The sequence below is a fragment of the Lepidochelys kempii genome, chromosome 7, assembly GCF_965140265.1.
Source record: "Lepidochelys kempii isolate rLepKem1 chromosome 7, rLepKem1.hap2, whole genome shotgun sequence".
In the NCBI taxonomy this organism is placed as follows: Eukaryota; Metazoa; Chordata; order Testudines; family Cheloniidae; genus Lepidochelys; species Lepidochelys kempii.
The window spans coordinates 108,068,841-108,083,789 of NC_133262.1; the positions used below are offsets into that span (position 1 = coordinate 108,068,841).

The 14,949-nt window shown below is 35.8% G+C and overlaps 1 protein-coding gene across 5 annotated transcripts in view; it reads right to left on the reverse strand.

Moving 5' to 3' along the window:
• Nucleotides 1-14,949, reverse strand: part of WDR11 (WD repeat domain 11) — a 72,653-nt gene that overhangs the window by 8,562 nt on the left and 49,142 nt on the right. For all 5 annotated transcript variants that reach the window (XM_073354200.1, XM_073354199.1, XM_073354202.1 and 2 more), the window contains exons 14-21: nucleotides 14,016-14,124; nucleotides 13,573-13,697; nucleotides 12,902-13,049; nucleotides 7,562-7,668; nucleotides 6,195-6,309; nucleotides 5,295-5,466; nucleotides 3,345-3,453; nucleotides 702-764 (exon numbers count right to left, since the gene is read on the reverse strand). In XM_073354200.1, the coding sequence (XP_073210301.1) occupies nucleotides 702-764; nucleotides 3,345-3,453; nucleotides 5,295-5,466; nucleotides 6,195-6,309; nucleotides 7,562-7,668; nucleotides 12,902-13,049; nucleotides 13,573-13,697; nucleotides 14,016-14,124 (948 nt within the window). The remainder of the gene's footprint in view (nucleotides 1-701; nucleotides 765-3,344; nucleotides 3,454-5,294; nucleotides 5,467-6,194; nucleotides 6,310-7,561; nucleotides 7,669-12,901; nucleotides 13,050-13,572; nucleotides 13,698-14,015; nucleotides 14,125-14,949) is intronic.

Here is a 14,949-nt window from a genome sequence, read left to right on the forward strand (position 1 = left end):
TGCCTTAATAGTTTAAATGAATGTACTGCCATCTGTTGGCTATGCAACCAGGGAGACTGATGTAATATCGTCAGAAGTATGAACTTCACCCATGAAGAGTAACTTATCTTGAAAGGGTAGGATTTTCAAAAGGACCAATGTGATATTTTTCTGGATAGGGTTTAAAATTCTGCATAATGTTTCGAATGATACATTTTTTTTTTAATAGGCTGCACCCATTTGGCCCAGGCAGCACTCTGAGGAGCAGACATGTTGAGAAACAGTTGCCAATAAACTGTGAATGCCATTTGAATTTAAATGCTGAGTATTCCTGGGCCTCTGGCTGGCAGCCACCGTTGTCTGTGGCATCAACAATGTGACAACCTAAATGTCTCAAATTAGGCATGAGTTTCATCCCACTTTAATGTTTAATACAGTAAATTATTCTGTCAAGCCAATATTAAACAATTTGTTTTAAGAAAGATCTCCGATTTGGTAAGAATGCTACCGTTAACTTTTCATTAGACAAAGCAGGTCATGAAGTAAGCTAAATTTCATTTATTGTAACAAGTACTTATCTTTAAGCACAATCAAATGTTTTAATACAAAAATAAAGTTATTCCAGAGTGGCTGCTAAATGAAAAACCAATCATTACAACTTTTGCTGCTGCAATCTCATTCAAAGCAGTATTTTGTTAAAACATTAATAAAATGGTGCTTACTTGGACAATGAATTCAACTGTTTTTGAAGCAGATTTTTAATATTTTCATTCTCTGGATAATCACTGCAAAGAAAACATTTGATTTAACAGGAATATATATTCTAATTTTATATTTTATAAATTATTTTATATTTTATATATATATATATATATATATATATATATATATATAATTTTATATTTCCTCATAACTATATTGGCAATATTATCTGAAGTGGTGGAAAAGTGTTGGCTAGGTACAACACGAAACATGGTGGAAGCCAACTTAATGTTCTCATGTCCTTAATAAAAAAAACAGTTTAGACAGAAAATCTTGGACATCAGTTACTAGTTTCGAAGTACTATTCATGGCCTGTTCTTCATTCCTGCTCACCCTCATTACTCCCACATCTCTGTTATTGTCTCCTTTCTCTTCGCATTTCTTTCTTACCCACTCACCTTTACGTCTCCCCCTTTTTATGTTGCCTGCCCATTCCTAATCCTCAATCCCACTTGTCTCACAAATTCTTTTCCTATCTCCTCTTCTTTCTCTATTGCTTACTCCTGCTTATTTTCAGCAATAATAAATCCAATCTTGACCATCCTCTTATTCTTATCTTTTATGCCCAACGTACCCACTGTTACCATGGCTTTCCCACACTGGTCCCTCACTCATCAATCTCACCCCCATTTCCACCTCTTTTTCATCTACAGTAGAACCTCAGAGTTACAAACATCAGAGAGACGAACTGACCAGTCAACCACACACCTCATTTGGAATTGGAAGTATGCAATCAGGCAGCAGACACAGGGACAAAAAGCAAATACTGTACAGTACAGTGTTAAATGTAAACTACAAAAATATAAAGGGAAAGTTAAAACATTTGACAAGGTAAAGAAACTGTTTCTGTGCTTGTTTAATTTAAATTAAGATGGTTAAAAGCAGCATTTTTCTTCTGCATAGTAAAGTTTCAAAGCTGCATTAAGTCAATGTTCAGTTGTAAACTTCTGAAAGAACAACCAAGTTTTGTTCGGAGTTATGAACAACTTCCATTCCCGAGATGTTCAGAACTCCGAGGTTCTACTGTATTCTAGAATGCCCGCTTTCATAAAAAGTCCATCTCCAATCTATTCACCTCTCACTCCCTTCCATCTTGAACTCATAGAAACCTAGATTTCCCCGTACAACACTGTAGCCTTAATTTTCAAAAGTGGTTCATGAATTTGGGTGCCTTACTGTTTAGGTGCCCAACTTGAGAAACCCGAAAGGGGCCTAGTTTTCAGAGGGTGGGTGCTCAGTACTTCTGAAAACCACTCCCTTTAAGGAGTCTCTGGTTAGGCACCCAAAAATAGAGGCCCTCAAAATCACTACTCACTTTGGAAAATGTAGGCCAGCATGTTTGCAGCTGTTCTTTCTTATGGCAGTCTTTACTTCTCTCACATCCTCCAAACTGAGGGCTTGCCCACACAAAAACTTAGTTGTCAGCAAGCTTTTGTGTGAATCTACCCCACACTGGACTGCTGTACAATGAGTGTCTGTGTTGACCCTGCTGCTGTGCACTAAAAATTCCCAACTGAGCTTTAATGTATTCTGTTTCAAGGCAGCATAGATCAAAGCATACAAGGGAATTTTTAGAGCATGGCAGCACAGTCCACCTGGACACTTAGAGCACGGCAGGCTAATGAAAGGTATAGTCAGACTCCAGCTAGCCATGAACTAAGTGTCCATATAGACAAGCCCTGAGATGGCTCCCAAAGGCTGCAGTGGAAGTGTCTATCTTCTCTTCTCTTGCTGTTTGCATCCCCTTCCTTTTTCTCACTCCATTTCCATTTTTGATCAATACCCCATTCAACTCCCTATTCCCTTCCTTTCAAAGCTGAAATCATCTGCTCCCCAATGGACTCACTGCTCTCCATCTCATCACAAACCATCATGCTTCTCTTTGAGGAGTTCAAGCTTCATGATGGCATCCTGCCTAGCCCCTTTAGCTTCCACCTCCTTAGACTTATGTACTTTATATTTCATTTGCATTACGGCCATATTAATAATATATATCATGCAAATAAGTTTGCATATATTGACCATATCATTTTGTACATTGATTATCTTCTTAGATTGCAAACTCTTTAGGGCAAGGTGTGCATCTTCCTATGGTCTGTATGTTGCCCTGAACAATCCTCATGGGGTCTAAGCTACTGCCCTATAAATAATAAATGTTACATCCTTATAAGGTGCTCCACTCTGATAGGAATCTGCACCACTAAAGAGGAAACATGATCATTAGTGTAGGGGAAAGGGCTGGAATTACTCTCTAGTGGCCACCTCTAACTTAGAAATCACCTGCTTTTAGAATGAAAACATTTTTGTTTTTTGATGCAATATGTTGCATGAGTTTCTAATTCGGAGTACAGACAATTGCTATTGTCTTAAAAACATAGGGGCTGTTTTCGAAGATGAAGGTAGGTTGGTGCCACTTGAAATAAACCAAACCTTTGACCTCACATCGCTCTGGTCTGATGAGAGGGAAGCATTGCCCCTCCATTCCGACTACTCGTTAAGTGCTGAAGTTCACCCATTTAACAACCTCCTCCCAAAGAATACGTAGGGGACCTGCATGTGATAACAGTTAAAAGTTTGAACAGAAAATTAAAACAAAGCCTTACATGTGTAAAATATCTAGAGTACATTTATCATTCCATGGCTGATGCAGCAAGAAGGCTTTTAAAGCTAATGAGGCCCTTGGAACAAGGAGATAAGGGCACCACACAGGCTCTGAAATAGAAGAAAGAAAGTGAGGAGGGAAATGAGTCATATTCAAGAGCTATGAGTAGCTAACCTCTAATGACATAGCATTTAACAACTATAAAATATATAGGTAGCTGCCTGTAACAGAAGATAAAATATTAGATGTTAGGCCAGATTGTAATCCCAGATGTACAGCATGGATCATTGCACATGGAAGTCTGCTGCTACACATGAGCAAAAAGATTTTCTAGGAGATACAGTTAGTCACTAGACATTTACAATCAGAACCTGGTCTCCTCGGTCTTTGGCTTTTAGTTTAGTTAAAATCTGGTTGCAGATGAACTTGCAAAGTAAAAGTGAAATTTGAGTTAAGCAGAGATGTATATGGCAGGATGCTTCTATAAAGCAGATGTGAAAGAAATTCATACAAGATATGCCAGAATGCCTCATCCTTACACATCACAATTACTATGGACTCCAGTGAAACTGTATCACAGTTATTATCACAGTATTCAGGAATATCTGTATTGAAAACAGGAAGCATCAATATGGTTTTATAGGGAGGGAATTAAACTAAACGTATATCAATACTGAATGCCTCAAAAAGTCTGGTCAGTAGGGATACTTGTGCTTAACTATTGCCATAATGAATCAGATTGGTGGTCCATCTAGTCTGGTATCTAGTCTCTGACACCAGTAAGATGCTCCAGAAGAAGGGGTTAGATTCCCTGTCCTAGAAAATTATTGAATAATCTGCTCCTATGGGAAGTTTCTTTCTAACCTCCAACTGTTAGTGGTTTGCTTAAACACAAAACTATGATGGCTTTTATTTCTTGTATTTTCTATCTATCTCATGTAACCTAAGACTGTTTTCATTATTGCTATAAATGTCTAATCCTTTTTTGAATCACACTAAATTCTTGGACTCTGTGATACCCTGTTCTTTAAGCACAACAGGTTAATGAAATAAATATGCATTGACACAGTTTAATTTTCAGGTCTCAAAAGATAATTTATGATAACTAAATTATCCTTCAATGATGCTGATCCCACTGTTACTTGTCTTTCGTCAAAACTATAGCCTTCATAGTGTCAGGAGAAAACAATCCATTTTTATTTTAGACAAAGTTAGCGAAGTATATTAAATCAGAATATCTATCAAACACAGCATCAAATGATGATACTCTTACTCTCATTAAGTAATACCTTACTCCACAAGTAGTCTCAAAGATTTTAATGGGATTGGCCCACAATTTGAAAAAACTGGATCATCTTCAAGTCACGATTTTACGTATTAACCATTTTAGCTGCACAGTTCATCCCATAGACAAAAGAATGTAAAAGCAATTTTTTGTAAGAACTTATGCTAGCTAAAAACATGTAAAAGTCAGATAACAAGGCTATCAGAAACTGATGCATTTCTACAATTTCATGGAAACATCCACGTTGGCCAGTCACTGAACCAGTCAATGAGCAGGATTCAAACTCTGGAAATATACAGCAGTATAAAAAAAGCAATTTTTCATGTATGACAAACATGACTAAAACTCATGCTGTGTATGTGAATGACTGTTCTAATGCAATGAATTTATACATTCATTTGCTGCATATTTATGCAGATAAAACTAAAAAAGCAAAATATGAGTTATTTAGAAATATCAAAAGCTGTATATCCTATTATTATAAAACTGATCCATATTCCCAAAGTTTCTGGTGTTTGTAAGCTACCTCATTTTCTGTCTTAGACTGACAGTTTTAAATAGTAAAGACTATTTTGCACACCCTTCCAAATGAAATATACTGTGGTCTGCAGCAAAAGAGAAAATTCAAAACACATGAGCATTAGGTACTCTTGAGATCTCTCAGACCTGTTAATTCTTGTTCATCCATTCTAAAACATGTTGACTTCATAGTTGTCTCTAGAACTCTGATGCACCCATCATCTGATGCCAGGATCACTTTGTCTGAGGTACACCAATCCACATCCAGTATTCGGAAGTTGACATTTCTTCCACTTCTTAAACTGCTTACCATCTGCACCTTGAAACATTAAGACATTTTCGCTTTTAGTAATGCTGTTAATCACACTGGTCAAGATTCTGTGTTGTGCCTCCCAGAGGCGTTTCACAGAACTCGCAAGAACATTCCTCAGACATCATTCCTCGGGGAAAGGATTACAGGGTCATAGCCTACTCTGCCTGTGAAATCCATGGAGTTCAAGTGTCTATGGACCTCTGGAGGGAGGAATGCAATTCCAACTACGTAAGATGAATCCCAGAATTTTTAAGAGCATTTTCCCTAATACAGATTTTTCTTGCAGGAGGAGAAGCATGGCCAATGTTAATATAAGTGTCTGGCCTTCTCATATCCTCAAGTGAGTTAAAACCAAGCTCTGAAGATAAGACAACTTTACAATTCCATAAATGTAGATGTTCATTAAACTTTGATAAAGTTTTTGGAAGGGAGATTTTTCTACTTATAAGTGAGAGTTCAAAACAACATATACAACTCAAACTCACTTGAAGAGTAGTAAAATTGTACATTTCAATAGAGTGTCAGCTTTCATAATGAAAGGCACTTCTCAAGTGAAAACAGATTGAAAAAATTAAAAACGAAAAGTCCTTTGTGAAAGGCTGGGTAACTATTATACCAATGTCAGCAACAGATTAAGTATTATTTTAATCAGATTGCTTGGGCACCTGACAGTCTCTAATTCAAAGCAGCATATTTTGCACACACGGGAATACTGATAAGAAATACATGTGCACCTCTTTTGTGTCCCAAACTTCAGCTCCATCAGTGTACATTGTTATTACTTTTTGATTTCCTTTCCCAGGGGCAAAGCGTATTTTTCTCACCCAGCTTCGGTGTGTGGGGATCCCCCTGGGGACAAAAGGACAACAGGTTCAATTTCATTCTCAGGAACAGATATGCCACAAGTTGTTAATATAAATTCTCCCTTAAGCATTTACACTTTAATCCTGTATAAATTTGTAGAACTAAACTTCCAAGGCTACCTAAATAGATTAGCAAAAGCCCCACAAAATATCAAAAATTGACAGCGCTATTAAAAAAAAAAGTGGTCATGGGAGGGGAGAACATTTAATACTATTAGTTATCAAAATTTAGAATGAAATAAGATTTCTTGGATTAAACATAACAGGCAAGCTCTCTGCTTGGTGTGAATCATCATCAATTTCATTTAAGTCAGTGGAACAATACCAGTTTACACTAGTGAGAACATTCTATATCACAGAACCAGAAATTAATGGTGAATTTGGTATAAGTGATCATGACTTGATCACATTTATAATTTCTGAACCAGTGATGTATATACTTGATGCTTTAAAATGGCCAATTTCACAAAGCTGAAACCAATTATGAGCCAGATCAGCTGGGAAGAAGAATTTAATCAGAAAAATGTGAATGATAATTGGGAATGGTCTAAGGAAACTTTACTAGATGCCCAAAAAGCCACAATCCCACACTGAGGAAGACAGTCATATTGGTTAAAAAACAAAGACCTGGTTTAGGGGTAAGTGAAGGCAGCTATAAAAAAAAAAATCATATAACAGATAGAAGAAAGGAGTGAGTTGATTACAATCTAGAAGTACCTATATGGGGAACAAATATTTGATAATGGGCTCTTCACTCTAGCAGAGAAAGGCACAAGAAGATCCAAAAGCTAGATATTGAAGCGACACAAATACAGACTAGAAATAAGGAGCAAATTTTAAAGAGTGAGAGTAAATAAACAAAGGAGCAATTTACCAAGGGTCATGGTGGATTCTCCATCACTGACCATTTAAAAATCAAGATTGAATGTTTTTCTAAAAGATATGCTCTCGGAATTATTTTGGGGAAGTTTTATGGCCCGTGTTAGAGGTCAGACTAAATGATCACAAAGGTACCTTCTGGCATGGGAGCTGTAAATCTATTAACATGGCCCAATATCTCTCTGGTTAATCACTCTCTGCTAGGACATGACTGAGAATTTTCATTTTAAAAATACAATCTTGAATAGTTATCTCAGACAACACACAATCGTCTATTGCAGAGGGAAAAAAAAGAAATAAAAAAGTTTTACCTTTCCTTCATTTCATATGAATAAGTAAGATTTTATCCACACTCATACCTGGATACTCTTGCTTTCAAATCCCAGAAGTTTAAGTTTCCATCAACATCTCCAAGAACCAACGTATCTCCTTTCCATGCAATACAAGTAACGCTACCCATGCTTCCCTGCAAGTATTTCAGAAGAAGAATAAAACTGTAATTAATAGTAGCATACATCGGCATAAATGTATCAGTATGGATATTTCCTCTTTTTCCACAATAGATAAATCTAATGGGCCAAATTCTTCTCTGTTACAACAAAGAAATTCAGCGGAATTTAATGGAGTTGTTCTGGGTCAGAGAACAGAATCTGCCACATCATATTTTTGAAGACCTTTTGTCCTGAATGAAGTGTTTTGTATTTTCATTTTAAAGCAATGAAAGATTTGGAGTTTTAAAGCAATGAAAAGCTTTTGTGTCCCTAGCTGCATGTAAACCCCAAGACAGGACTGGACTGAACTATCAAACTAGACAGGACTGAATTATCAAACTATACTAGGAAATAGAAATAAGAGGATTCCAATTTGATAGATAAATTTATCTGAGCCTTCATGTTTGATGCCGGAAAGTGGCTGCACTTCAGAGAAGCAAAAAAATTGTTAAAAGGTCCCAAAAAGAGAGCTCTGACCCATTACAAATCTGAAGTGAACCTGAGCCCTTTCTGTTCAATTCACGATTTGAATGTCACTACAAAAGAAATTACCGCTGAACAAATGATTAACTTAAGAGAAACTCATACCAAGGTTAATTATTAGATGGCAACATTCAGTTTTTGAACACTGAAATATAACATGAAATTTTAATCTAAAATGACAAAAGCTGTAATTAGTCTGCACCTAGATATTAATATTTCTTGTTCTACAAATTGGTCTCAAGTTTTTTTTGTTTGTTTTTTTCAGGTCACAATGTAAAAACCATGATTGAAAAAGTGTTACGTGTAACTCAGATAATGCATTTTCCAACCAATAATTCTGTTGTGCCCCAGAAGTAGGGAAAACGATGATCTAGTGGACAGGCTACCAGACTTGAACTCAGGAGACCTCAGTTCAATTCCTAGCTCAGTAAAGGCTTCCTGTGTGATCTTGAGCAAATCACTTAATCTGCCTATGTCTCAGATGGGAATCGCAGGGGTGATATGAAGACAAAATTCATTAGTGACTGAGGTGCTCAGATTCTATGGTGACGAGGTCCATGTAAGTATCTAGATAAATAGTTAGGTTTTCCACAAATTTACTGATATAAAAACAACCCATCATATAACATGAAAAGTGACATCCTCCAAACTTATGACTAAAAAGTGTCTGCAAACATTTTTCTCCTTGTTTGACAGGTTATAATGTATTATTTACCTGTAAAACTGTCTCTGAAGATAGGAGCTTACAAAAAAAAAAAATATCCAAGATCTTGGGTCACTAAATCCACTGTCTGGCAAAGACAGTGCCAATGCTTAAAGACTCCTGCCTCACTGTGGGTAGCAGCCATAAGCAAGAAACACACAGAGCTATGCGTAGTGTGTTATAGTCTCCAATGAGCCTTTTTCACTGCAACCATAACAGAGTCAGGGAACCTATATTCTAATTTGATTGTTATAACCTCTGTAAAGTGAAAGTGAGAACTAACAGTCATTTAATCTTCTAAAATAGGGGTTGTCAAGCTTTTTCATAATTTGGACTGCATCTTAAACTGTGTTATGGGACCACATTCTTTCCTCTGACAATGATATGGAAAAGTAATTTTAGAAAAATATTTGAAATAGTTATAGCTTCTTCTAATAAAATTTAGAAGCTGAAAACGAGGAGATTCAGCACCATACATCCGGTCAACTCTGCATGGACCATCAGCAAGGGTTCTATTTACCACTGTCTGTCATGAACCATAGCTTAGGGTCACTATTCAAAAATGATGAAGAGCTGGCCAAAACCAAGGCCATGCATCTGAACTTTGGACTGTCTGAAACCCAGATTTTGTGGCTTTAGCACACCTCTAGAAATAGGTCAGGGATTTGTGTGTATTTAAGTATCTTTATCCCAATATTTTGTATTTGCTTTACTCCTAAACATTTAATCTGTAGAGAGGTATTAATTAAAAGAAAAATAATTCTTAAGAGACATCTGGTCTGGAATACTTTAAAAAGTTTGTTCAGCATAATCCAGTAACATTAGACTTTCTAGTGAACTACTTTTATCTTGAGCTAAAACTCAAAGTATATGAAGAACATCTATAAAATTGTTCTGTCCTAGTCAACTTGTAATGCTCAGATATATTTTAAAATTGCTGTCTAAGTTACCAGACATAAATATCATACACTATCTGTATGATTATATGGGTAACTTTTGTTTGTATTGTTATAGCTATATATACATGCACAAAATATACATAAATTAAAAAAATATTTCAGGAGACCTCTGTCTTTAAAAATGCTTTGTTTATGTAATGGCAGGTAAAAACTCACCACCTATTTCCTAAATTCTGCAAATGTACTCTGAAAATACATAATTTTTCATTAAATCCCAAGGAAAAGAAATCACACAATAAAACAGCAATTTTTCCATTGTTTTTTTCTATCCCCTGTGCCCAAGTCTGCTCTAAATTATTTACTAAAGCCATCAAAGACTGGATCCTTAATACCTGGTCTCTCTTTGTGAAAGCTGCCACTATCTCTGAAAACAGACAACCTGTCACATGGAACAGAATGATTTTTGTAATATTTTGACTGCTGACCTAAACAAGGAGAATGGGATAATAAAATGAGTAACATTTAACAATGTTACTTAAATGTTTTGAAATGTATAGGATAAGAGGTGTCAAATGGAGAAATATTCGGGTTCCTAAGGTTGCAACATGTATTTTTAAGAAGCAGTCTGAAGACAAACAGGTTTTTTAAATAGATAGGGTGTAAGTACCTGCAGGGCAAGCTCCATTAACTGTTCAACAAGGAAGACTTCATCTTTCCTAGAGCAAACCAATTACTTTAGGAGTCACAGGAGAGTGTGATCTTGGATTTCAATCCTTTTCAGAGTCTATATTGCCAACTATACCATGAAACTTTTGCCTAGTAAGACTGACTACTAGCCACTGGGGGCTAACCTGAGAATGTCACACATGTCACTTATAGTTATGAGGGGTTGTAGAGATCATTGGTTTAGCCACTAAATCACTGCATAAAGGTTGTACATGAACTTTATTTTTTCTGTCCCATGAAGAAAAAAAATTAAGACGTGGCTATTGAACCATAGGATATTATTCTGTGCTCCTTACTAAGGCAAATTTGCATTCACTTCAGCAATAGGCCCTTAAGTAAGTAGTAATGCACATGCTATTAGCAAAAAGAACAATCCAACAGAACATCTGCAGCCTAAAATATCTTAAGAATGAAAATAAAAATAAATGGAAATTCATTGCCACTACATAGCTCCGATTCAAATATATAACTATGACCAGTAACAACATTTTGTACTTAGGCATGCCACTATAAGCTAAATTCAATCAAGTCTTGGTTCAAGTTAAAGCTCAAACGTTTTCCCTATCCTAAACCCCATCACATGCATTTAACATGCAGCACTGCACAATTGTTTAGCAGCATGTGATAGTGTTTTGGGCAAAAGGTAGGCTTCACTTTCTTGTGAAGGAATAGTTACTGGCCACTACCAGAGGAACGCTACCAGAACTGATCGACGAGTAATCTGATCTAGTGTTGCAAATCTTGTATTCCAGGGCTATGACTGATGTACCGGTCCCCACTGAAAATGAGAAAACAGACTTAGACCCCAATCCCACATACACTTACACAGGTGCTTAAATTTTTACATATGTGAATAATTCCCCTGAGCTAAATAGGGCTGTTAATACATTTAAAGTTATTCATATGTGTTTACAGAATCAAGGCTAAATATGTTCATATTAAATGCAATTAAACATTTAGTAAAACGTTAAGGATGAATGGTTAAATCACAAGTCACACAATGCACAAACTAAGGCTCCAACAGAAATATCAACCTGTTCATTTTGAACATCTTGTATGTTTACTGGCATGCATCTTATGACAAATATATAATGTACACATTGAAACAGAAAAACGGGAATACTACATGTCCAAGTTAACTTTGTTGTTGGAATATCAGAATCATAGTCAGGAAGTGTAAAAATTAACTGTGCAGCCTTTAATGTTGCATAAATATTTTTTTTTAACTTTTATTTTCCTTGTGATTTTTAAAAGTAATAGAAAGAGATCTCATGCTTAAGAGTCAACTTTTCAAAGTTGACACATCATCACCCTGGTCAGGTCTTATGGGGAAAGTGTGCAATTATATCACAAAATGGGCAGGGCTTCATTAGGCTCGGTTTAAAAAAATCCAAATGACCAAAGATGCCCAACACCTGCTCCATACATCCCACTCTATCCAAAAAAAAAAAAAGGTCTCAGAAATGCTTTATAAATACAAACTATTTAAAAAGTGTTTCCACCCTCAAACGAAGCAAAGGCGCCAGTGCTCACTGAGGACCATGGTTACACCACATTTGAAATTTAATTTCAGCTGTTTTTGTTGTCTTGTCTGAAAGAATATGCCCCCATTTCCCCACAAAGCAGTGGAACAAAGTATCTGCAAAATCAAAATTAGCTAAAAGTATTTTGCTCAAAAATTAAAGAAAAAAATCTCTCATGTGAAAAACATGCATAGAATTTTCAAAACATGTGCTGCTTTTTTGGGTTATGTTAATTGGGCAAACAATGGAAATAGTTTTGTTATCTATAGCAGTTGCTATCAGATGCCTACTATATGATCAAATTGGTTAATGCCTTGTCTCATCATACATAGGTGAAACTACTGTTTTCTTAAACCAAATATGATAGTGTATACCTGTACAGAAGTCTAAGACAGACACAAAACACATTCTATAGCTAGCATAAATGGAGTGTTTTCCTTTTTCCAAATGCTGTATTTACTATTTCCATAAGAATTCAGACACCTTCAACATCTGCATACAGCTTCCCTCGTTTACGTACTATTATGCAAAACAGGGACACAATGAACAAAAATCCTCCATTGTTCTTTCCAAGTAAATATAGTGATCACATATATAACAAATTAATGCGCTCTTGTAAATAAGAGCACTGTTTGAATATTTACATAAAATCATATAGTCCTACAAAATTGTAAGTGTCCTTTTTTTAAAGCCAGTAATTTTAGTTTATGTTTTACATCTTATATTTTTGGTTTCATGTTTCCAATTATTGATTTCTGGTAAATATTTGCCATTAAAATGCATATCCCTATTAATATTAATGTCATGCTATTTTCTGCAACAGTAAATATGAAAACAAACGACAGCACTGATGAGACAAAAATATCGAACTCACATCAGGTGGAATTCTTGCACCGTCTTTTACCGAGTTTCCCTCCACCGTGAGATGATAAACCTGCCCATCGGTATCTGTAAACACGAAGTGCTCTCTGGCAGAAATGTTCTGACTCAGCTCAGATTTACTTTCGGCCTCCTGTAATAAGCTTTAAGAGAAAGATAATAAGATAAAGGTGACCTTTCTTTTTCTTGAAATGGATATAAGAGGTTGTGACCCCAATCAACAAATACATAAAAATAGACAGTAGATTGGTAGGGAGTATTTTCCCTGAGAATTGTCTACATAAGTCCTGAAATAACAAATTGGTTTATACACTTATTACAGTTAACAAGTGGCAAATTAAAATTTGACTTCAAGAAGTAGGCCACTAAAGGATGTTGTTAAAGTCTGTTGAGATAACTTTTCTTGCTCAGCAGTGAAATCAAGGGACCATGTTCAAGTGCTAGACTCTGGCCCATTCTTTGGCTCCTTTGTGCTGTTCAAATGGCACAAAAGAGCCTGCAAAGTTGCTTTAATGGGACAGCTCAAGGTACCTCCATCATGGGAGAGCATCTGGATGGCATGTACCAAACAGCACTATTAACGAGTGACAATCTGTAGAGTAAGAGAACTTATCTGAAGAATAACTGATGTATTACCATATCATACGAGACAGTGATGGGCAATACCTGATCACAGAAGATTCTACACTGCTAAGTTCTGTATCAGACACAACCGTCTGTCGGGCCATGGCTTCACGAGCTGCAAGCTGTTTCTTTTTCAAGCTCTTCAAGTTATGAGTAGGTGACCATTCCTGTGAGAATTTTTAATTAGGAAAATGGAAAATATGTCCCTTTTACTTCCTAGTTTTATTGATTAATAATTATGATGCCAATTACAGATTTATTTTTATGAAAAAAAACGCCCAAACCTATGTTTTAGAAGGGCATCTTTTCAAAATAGGGTTCCCTCCTTAATAGCCTAGTTTGTGAGAGAAGAGTAGGGGTGGGGAGATAGGTCAGACTGTGTTTGTAGACTAGAGAAATACAAAAAACAATCATATTATTTCAAGATATACAAATTTAATAACCATTTACATTTCAAATGAGAAGCAACAGATTGGATTCCTTACCAAAGCAGTCACGGTAGGGAAGTTTTTTGACATTTCTCTAAGAAGAGTACACGTCCTGACATCCCAGAGTTCCAGAGGCTTGTCTTTAAACACTACAGCTAAGTACTGCCTGAAATAAATGAGACCTTTATTACATTCCAGTTTATTTTTTAAGTATTTTCTACCTTTTCTTACTGGCATCATGTTGCTGATGTGTGCATCTGTGTGGGGTTATTATTATTATTTTTTTAATTTTATTTTTTAAGTAGAGGGCGAAAACACACTGAACAAATTTAGACTTGCCCCGATCTCGCAACAAGTTCTGTGGAACTGGACTGCTGCACCCATTCAGAACCCCTCTGACTTTTCTCATGGGAACAAATGTCTAGATTTCATTACAGAATTAGAAACTAAATGATCCAAAACTTCTGGTCACTATCATAGTTTAGTAGTGCATGGTATGTGTGAATTACTTTTGAAAACTGTTGCAAAAACTGATATATAAACTCATATTACCATTTCCTGATATATATACATCCATAAACCACAATTAATTTTAAAACATTGTTATCATAAGGTTCCTGACATATATGGAGACTAATGAGAAGAAAATTTGAATTAAAATGTGAATTTGTTAAACTTGATGCTGTTGCAACAATCTCTTACCCAGCCAATCCAGGATCTATACTACACAGTAAATATTGTTTTTTTTTAAGATTTAAATGAAAGAATTTTTCATTTCTAAATCCGTCTGCTAAAGCAAAGAAGAGCTGGTAGTAGTATATACTGATTTGACAAAAACTCATTTACCCGAGATAAATGTTTAGCAGACTCTCATTGTACAAATATTAATACAAGAAAACACAACTGTGTTTACAGATTAGCTACCTAAATGGGCTTTTAAAAATACTTATTCTGCTATTCTGATTTTGTTCTAGCATAATAAAATGAGGAT